Source organism: Genypterus blacodes, unplaced genomic scaffold, assembly GCF_046128005.1.
Source record: "Genypterus blacodes isolate CSIRO-AG114 ecotype Tasmania unplaced genomic scaffold, CSIRO-AGI_Gbla_v1 ptg000040l_1, whole genome shotgun sequence".
Classification (NCBI taxonomy): domain Eukaryota; kingdom Metazoa; phylum Chordata; class Actinopteri; order Ophidiiformes; family Ophidiidae; genus Genypterus; species Genypterus blacodes.
This window is the reverse complement of record NW_027466853.1, coordinates 3,017,243-3,025,000: the sequence shown is the minus strand read 5'-3', so window position 1 is coordinate 3,025,000 and position 7,758 is coordinate 3,017,243. Positions and strand designations below refer to the sequence as shown.

Below are 7,758 nucleotides of genomic sequence, written 5' to 3'. Positions count from 1 at the left end.
CCAAAAGCATGGCCGTCCTCCAGCAGGAGAAGGAGCAGCTGGAGGCAGAGAGGGAGAGCCTGCAGAAGGAGTGGGAGCAGGAGAAGGAGAGCTGTGCTCAGCTGAGACGAGAGAACCAAGTGAGCTGAGTGGGGAGGAGCCAAGGTCATGGTTAAAGACAAAGTTTAGTGCCAAAAGGAAACGGTTAATGTGGTTGAGACTGTCATGCTTGCTGATTTAGAAATCCTTCATTGAAATTAAATGGGTTTTTTCAACCCATTGTAGTTTCACTTAAATGTTTATCAAGCAACACAAAAATGCATGTAAATCTTTTTTTAAGCTGGTTTCCAGACCGGTTTAATATTGGGCCTGAAGGTCTCTTAGCACCCCCTAGTGTAAGACTGTGTAAAACAGCTGACGAATAAATCAGACCCTGACAGATATGGATGTCTGTATTATCAAAGTTGTGATTCACATTTTATAGCGTAACATTAAGTGTCTTAGAAACAGCTTCTGTAATAATTCATGCTCTGCTGGATTTAAACGGCCTTCAGTTGGAAACATGATTACAGATTTTGTGGCTGTTAATTTTATGGCCATACTTTTATAAGATTTCTAAATGTGGTGTGACTATAAAGATTCCAAAATTCTGGCCGTAAAGAAACATTTAAAAAATTATTTGTTTTTAATTCCGATGGTTTAAGCATTAAACCTTACAGGCTGAACATGGCCAGTTCACATTTTGAAGTGAAAGTAGTAATATGGTTTTATTATACCGTATATGTATGTAATGTAATGCTGTTACTTAAATGCATAACATACAGAAATTCTTTTTCATAAAAATTTCACAAGTCTGCCGTGAAGGATGAATACATTCCTGTTAGATATAAACATTTTTATTTTTTTTACAAATTAACAATTCTTTGCCTGCAGGGGACCTTTTCCTTGTGTTCACAGATCTCTAAGTGATTTCTTTTTTTATTGACTTGCCAGGAGGTGCAGAGTTCTTCTCAGGCTCTGCAAGAAGAGAAAGATGAGATCAAAAGGTGGCTGGAGGAGGCCACAGCCAGGGTTCTACAGCTAGAGGAGGACCTAATAGGAGTCACCCAGAAGGGCCTTCAGAAGGAAACAGAGCTGGACAGGTTAGTTCAGGACAGAGGAGAGAGAGAGAGAGAGAGAGAGAGAGAGAGAGGTAAATGTAGACATTGACTTGGAAAAGAGTTTGGCTGTGACATGAACATTTTTCTCACTCACGGTGCCATTATTAAATCTATTGTAAAGTCTCTCTGGTAGCTACAAGCATTTCTACATTTGTGCTGGTATTCTGTTTTATTTGTTAATTGTTTCAATCAGTAAGAATCATTTGCTAACTTTCTTCATCAGAAAATGACTCATAGTAATTACTCCTTGTACTGAATGTAAACATTGCAACTTTTAAGGATTGATACAGCAGATGACTCATGATAATAATCACAATAATGATAATAACCTGTTTGTTAGTCTGAAGGATAGAGTGAAGAAGCTGATAACAGAGAAGGAGGCACTGGAATCTCATCTCAAGAACGAGAAAGATGAGAAGGAACTGTACAAGGTGTGTAACATTCCTGCATATTCACTTTGTTTATGCTTTAACACCTTTAACACCAACTCTTCATACATTGTATATAGGTCAATAACACAGTCCAGTTCATTTTCTATCTCTGTTTACCACAGTGATTATTTTGAAATTCTTTCCCAAATGTTGAGTCTAAACATGGCCTGCCTAATTCTGTCTGGTGTTTCTGTGTGTGTGTGTTGTTGTGGTGGGTGCTGCTCAGAAACAGGGAGTGGCGCATATTGTGCTGTCGCCACGGAAACCCATACCTAATTTAACTTGCACTATCACAGCATGGCTGTTGCATAAGGGGAACTTTACGAGCCTTTCTAAATCTCTGAGGTCATGCGGCATTGATTTTAACAGTCGTATGCTGTTTGGTACATCATTGTGATTGGTGCTGTATAAAGAGGTAAAAACCCCAGAACCCTATGTGTAGTACTGTACTGAACTGAACTGTACATAACTTGTTTATAACTGTGTGTGTGTGTATACACCAGATTCATCTGAAAAACCGGGAGCTGGAGAACACTAAGCTGAGTGCGGAGCTGCAGATGTTGAAGTCTGTGGACGTGAACAAGGAGAACACCATCGCCCAGTTTAAAGAAGAGGTGGGGCGCCTGCAGGCCTGCCTCACTGAGAAGGAGAAGCAGCACAGGGAGATCCTGGCCAAAGTTCCCCCCTTGGTACTGACAGTTTTGCTTTAAAGTCCAACACCCACAACATCTAAATCAGGGGTGGGGAACCTCCGGTCCGGCAATCCGTAATTTGGTATGGGCCCCAAAGGCGGATGGCAACATCAAAACATCAAAATGGCCAGAAGTTCCCCACCCCTCATCTAAATAGTCAATATTGTGGAGCTGTGGAGAAACAAAGGCTAAGGCTGTGTTTGTCTGTGTCAGGGGGACATGAAGGCCCTGAAAGAGCAGCTAAGGCAGAAAGAGGAGCAGCTCCACGCCAACCAGCAGAAGTCGTCCATGCTGGCTGCTGAGTTGCGGGACGCCTCTAGCCTCCGCGACCGCACCATGTCTGAGCTCTACCACATGAGGGTGGAGGCTGACGCTCTCCGCCAGGCCAAGGCTGAAGTTCAGGCCCAGTGCGTCCACCTGCAGCGCCTGGTAGAGCAAATGAAGGCAGAGGCCAAGCATGAAACGGTGAGCCTTAAGAATCCATCAGCCAATAACTTGACTTAATATGAGATCTTTATATTCATTATTAGACTTGACAGTTGAGTTTGATTCTCTGTCCCTGCCTGTATTCCCTCCATCTATCCCACTGTGTGTCCTTTACTTTTGGTTACATTAACAAGCACCTTTCTGTGTAATCGTAGAGGGTCTGTACAGTTGGTGGCTGGACTGTGTTCAGTATTTCATCTCCTCTGGCTGTAATGCTTTGTGTCAGCAGGCCAAAGCGGAGGAGGAAACAGATCCGGCGATTGTAGCCGAGCTGCAGAGGGAAGTGGAGGACCTGAAGCTGCGGCTGCACATGGCTGCAGAACACTACAAGGAGAAGTACAAGGAATGTCAGCGGCTGCAGAAGCATGTGGTTAAGCTGTCTGAGCAGCAAGGGGTAGGAGCAGACAGAAACCCACTGCCAAATACATAAACAAAACAAAAAACATATAAAACATACATAAACAAAAAAACAATACCAGCCCTTCAAGTCTGCTGCACTATACACTTAAACTAGTATATCCAGCGTTTGTCTGCGCTTGTGTGCGCTTGTGTGCGCTTGTGTGCGTTTGTGTGCGTTTGTGTGCGTGTGTGTGAGTGCTCGTGCTCGCTCAGCCTCTGCCTGCTCGTGTCTTTAAATATGACCTCAGTTTAATTATGATTTCAATGGGTTTTGTGTATAGGAGCAGAAGAAATGCTCGGCGTCAGAGGCCACAATCGTCCCTGCATCAGCGAGTCCAGACACGTCTGTGCCAGGTACACACTCGGATAATGATACCACCTGAAATACTGTAAAGGTGAAGTGATAATTATAAAGCAGTTGTAGCCATGATTGATGTTTGACTTATTATCCTGTTTATCTCTGCAGGGAGTCCAGGCTCTGCTGATCCAATGCTGGAAGCCATAATCCAGGAGAAGCTCAAAAGCATCAGCAGAGAGGGATCGGACAGGAACGACAAGTACAGGAAATGCAAGCAGATGCTGATGGTAAGAGGCCTGTGAGGTGTGCATGCTGTTAGTCATGTATCCCCATGGAAGAACACAAAGGATACGTTTATTGAAGGAAGGATTGGTTGTTTGGCGGCTTTTTAGGAGGAGAAGGAGCGTAGCTGCATGTTTGCCGATGAGCTGGCCAAGATGGAGGTGAAATTTAAGGAGCAATTGAAGATCAATGAGAACATGAAGCTGCAGGTGGCAGCAGAGGAAGACCACTACAAGGTTGGTAAAGGCTGGAGACACTTCAGAGTAGAATCAGATGCTAGTGGATGCTCCATGGCCAGGGCCTTCTATCCCCCCCGCTCTGTTTGGCTGCTCTGTCTCAGGGAGGGAGCCTTTGATACCGTCTCTCTGCTGCTGTGACAGTGTTGTTTATGTGCAGGTCCGTCTGTAAAAGGAGGGTTTTACTGCTGTTTATGTCAGGCTGGGGAGACAGGAGAAGCTTCCCCTGGCTAATGCTGCACTTGGCTCAGCTGGAACGGATATTTGCTCAGTGTATCAGAGGGATTCAAACAGCTTGTTTTGCTTCGAGCTCCTTAGTACATAAATCAGTTTTGGGTAAAGGGAAGCCTTTTATGGCTATGATCAATGAATGCCGCACACAGACGTCTGCGGGTCTTTCAGTCATGCCTCTTCTCCTCTGCAGCTTGTCAGGTGTTTTGTTAAAGCGTTTCTTCACTCCTCTGCTTTGTGTCCTTTTGTTTTCTGCAGAGCCAGGTGGCAGAGAAGGGGCGTGAGCTGAAGGAACTAAAGGACACACTCGCTGTTATTGTGAAGGAGAAGGAAAAACTGGAGGGGGTTAGTGACAGCTTCCATTTTCTCCTTTATAGACTTCTCCCACTTTAAAAGTGCTGCTCTGCTGCCAGTTCCCCTCATGCTCAATCTGGCCTGCACCTCATATGTCTCTAATTGTAGACGCAAAGTAAATGAGTTCTTATTTTCCATTCCATTACTTTGGACCACAGCGTTGTCCTCGCTGGCCTAAAATATCTCTTGGAGGTAACGCTGTTACAGTTAGAGGAGCAGAATGACCCAATTTGAGGTTGAGACTGTAAATTAAATTGGCGCCTGTAATATCAATAAAACACAGGCTTTCATTCCCTTTGAAAACCAGAGGAGGTTCTTTTTTAATGAAGGCGCTAATTAAACTGTTTTTGTGATGCCGAAAAATCTAAGAATTCCCAGCTCAGGAGTAGCTGTGTGACATGGTGTGAATCTTGTCGTTGCCTCCACTAGGAGCTCCAGAAGGGCTCGATGCAGAAGGCGGATCAGGTGGCTGGTGAGAAGAGCAGTTTGGAGAGCATCCAGTCCAGTGTGCCTTTATTCCTGCAGTATCCTGTCCCGTACAACCAGGATGCCCCCAACCCCCTGCTCGCTTCCCAGAGCCCCAGCAAACTGCAGTTCGGGAACCCATACTCCATCTCAGATTCCAAAGGTTAGTTTCCTTTCAAAGTGTCTCTTAATCCAATGAAGATTACAGAGAGGATTTGTTTCTTCCTCTATCTCGCTCATGTTCATCAGAACAAAGCAGGACGACCACATTCTTACTTGAAACATGAACTTCACCGTCAGACAGGAGGTGCGGTTGACCCTCTGGACCATTGGGTGATGCCAAGACACCCAAAAGAATAAACCAGGACTAGACAATAGAATCACACTAAGGCAGGGGTGTCAAACTCAGGCCCGCGGGCCAAATCTGGCCCGCAGTGCAATTATATTTGGCCCGCGAGGTCATGTCAAATGTCTATTAGAGCTAGCCCGCCGGTATATAGCGCATGCACCGCTAATTCTACACATCCCAGAATGCTCTGCGAGTGCGTTCTCTGCGCCGAGTTTACGCAGCGATTTGCCGAGTTTGAAGCCCAGAACCGAGTTTGGAGTGCTTCATAATCCGTTTGCATTTAACGTGGAACGCGCATCAACCAAACTTTCAAATGGAGCTGATTGAACTCCAGTGTAGTGACACGCTCAAGTCAAAGTATGACTCCTTTTCCTCGTTTCATCCCCGACACAATTCCCCAACAACTCCGTCCCCAAGCTGCTCAAATGCTCTCTGTGTTCGGCAGCACAGATCTGTGTGCATCAGAGTAAATCAGAGTTTAGCAAACTGAGCATTTCTTTCTGCACTTTTTTCTTCCCTGACCTAGAGTAGTTAAATTGTTGGATTTTCATTGAGGGAATTTTTATTTGGGTTGTTGTGCTCTGTGAAAAAAACGTTTCCATTGAAAATGAACTTGAAAGGTTACAGATAGAGAGGCATAATAATTATTTTATTTTATTTTTAGATAAAAATAAGAAACGAATGCTACTCTTATTTGAAAATCGATATCTCATGCGTTTATAATATTAAGCTGTGCTTTTTCCAGACTTAATGTTTAAGCTAAACTTAAGTATGTTTCCATATGAAAAAGATTATCATTATATATCCGAGATAGAAGAGATATGGAGTCTGGCCCGCGACTGAGTCCCAGTTTTTTATTTTGGCCCACTGAGTATTTGAGTTTGACACCCCTGCACTCAGGGCTAACATTGTCCCTGTGTCTCCGCATTGTCCCTCTCCAGACGAGGCTGATGAGGAGTTCTCAGATGACCAGTTGCTCCGGCTGCCTCCCGTGGGCCCCCCATCTTGGGACAGTAACGTGGTGTGTATCCAGCCCACTCGCAACCACAGCCGGCCCGACGGCCACGAAGAGGCCGAGGAGCAGCAAAACAACCACAACAACGTGAGTCAAACAAGTACAGGCAGTCTTGTTTCCTGAGGTGACGTTCTCACATTTTGGCTGATGCTTGTGTCCTCAGGGCAGCACCAGTGAACGGCCAGCAGCTACTGAGACTCACAGCCCTTTTGTGAATGACGGCCAAACTGCCTTTTGCTTTGATGCCAGGTAACATACACACACACGCAGGCCTCAACTCCCCCAACTCTCCCCCAACCCAGCGGAGCAGTAGCCCACCCACGTGGTGTCAGGCAGATGCTCTTTATTACCTCGCGGTTTGCTCACATCATGGCTGGGCTGCTTATTAACACTCTTCTCCTTCTCTTGCTGTCCTCCTCCCCGCCCACAGTATGGACATGAAACGCTGTCCGCTCTGCGAGGTCATCTTCCCGCCCAACTATGACCAGAGCAAGTTTGAGGAGCACGTGGAGAGCCACTGGAAAATCTGCCCCATGTGCAGCGAGCAGTTCCCGCTGGACTGCGACCAGAAGGCATTTGAGAATCACGTGCTGACTCACTTCGACGGACACGCGCTCAACTTCGACTAGACGAAAGGGATGCACATGGGAAAGGGATGAGTTTAATTAGCCTCCCATCAACACTCTGCACTCTTTTCTGCATGTAATGATGTGAAGATCCACTTCTTTAGGATTTTAAACTGACTGTCGCTTTGTTACTTCAACATAGAGAAACTTTGAAGTGGTGTGACATGAAGTCAGTGTAAACCCCAGGGCTGAATCTGAAAGTTTTTATAGTTGAGACAGTTTCATTTGGTTTTGAGCAGTACTTTAGGGGGACATGCCTGTGGTACACACAGCACATACAGCGGGCGGTCACAGAACACCATGTATCAGGGAGAGACTTGTACGCACCAAACATCCTTTTTCAACCATCTAACCAAATGCTTTGCCCTTGAACGTTATTGTGAGTCAGGTGTTCATCTTTACAGTAAATGGCCATGTGCGCTATATGCAGGCAGGAAGTGATAACATTATATCTCATCAGATCATCTATTTTAGAATTAAAGCCAGTGATATTGTGAAAGCGTTGCTATTTTGTCTATGATAGAAGATGCTTTATGCTTTATGTTAGGTTTCTTTTGTTGTTTTGTTGACAATTTAATTGGGTTTTAGTGTCACAACCCTCATATCAGCTCATTGAGGCATGCAGGCTTTTGTTCTAACTGCTTTCTTCCTTCCTTCTTTACAGTCATAAGTTATTTCCGCCATAGAAATGTTTCATTTGTCAAGTGGCTTTCCATGTATCCAATAAGAACTAATAAAGTGTGTTTGAAACTCAA

General features: G+C 44.9%; 1 protein-coding gene across 3 annotated transcripts in view; it reads left to right on the top strand.

Moving 5' to 3' along the window:
• Positions 1 to 7,758, top strand: part of tax1bp1b (Tax1 (human T-cell leukemia virus type I) binding protein 1b) — a 13,964-nt gene extending 6,206 nt beyond the window's left edge. Inside the window, exons 5-18 of one of the 3 annotated variants that reach the window (XM_076148417.1) lie at positions 1 to 119; positions 973 to 1,121; positions 1,480 to 1,570; positions 2,074 to 2,259; positions 2,476 to 2,727; positions 2,978 to 3,142; positions 3,429 to 3,501; positions 3,614 to 3,732; positions 3,838 to 3,963; positions 4,453 to 4,539; positions 4,978 to 5,176; positions 6,304 to 6,464; positions 6,541 to 6,626; positions 6,808 to 7,758. The exon at positions 1 to 119 is cut by the window's left edge and continues 40 nt beyond it. In XM_076148417.1, the coding sequence (XP_076004532.1) occupies positions 1 to 119; positions 973 to 1,121; positions 1,480 to 1,570; positions 2,074 to 2,259; positions 2,476 to 2,727; positions 2,978 to 3,142; positions 3,429 to 3,501; positions 3,614 to 3,732; positions 3,838 to 3,963; positions 4,453 to 4,539; positions 4,978 to 5,176; positions 6,304 to 6,464; positions 6,541 to 6,626; positions 6,808 to 7,006 (2,012 nt within the window). In that variant the 3' untranslated portion in view covers positions 7,007 to 7,758. Of the gene's footprint in view, positions 120 to 972; positions 1,122 to 1,479; positions 1,571 to 2,073; positions 2,260 to 2,475; positions 2,728 to 2,974; positions 3,143 to 3,428; positions 3,502 to 3,613; positions 3,733 to 3,837; positions 3,964 to 4,452; positions 4,540 to 4,977; positions 5,177 to 6,303; positions 6,465 to 6,540; positions 6,627 to 6,807 lie in introns of all 3 variants that reach the window. The other 2 variants (XM_076148416.1, XM_076148419.1) reach the window with 2 other exon arrangements.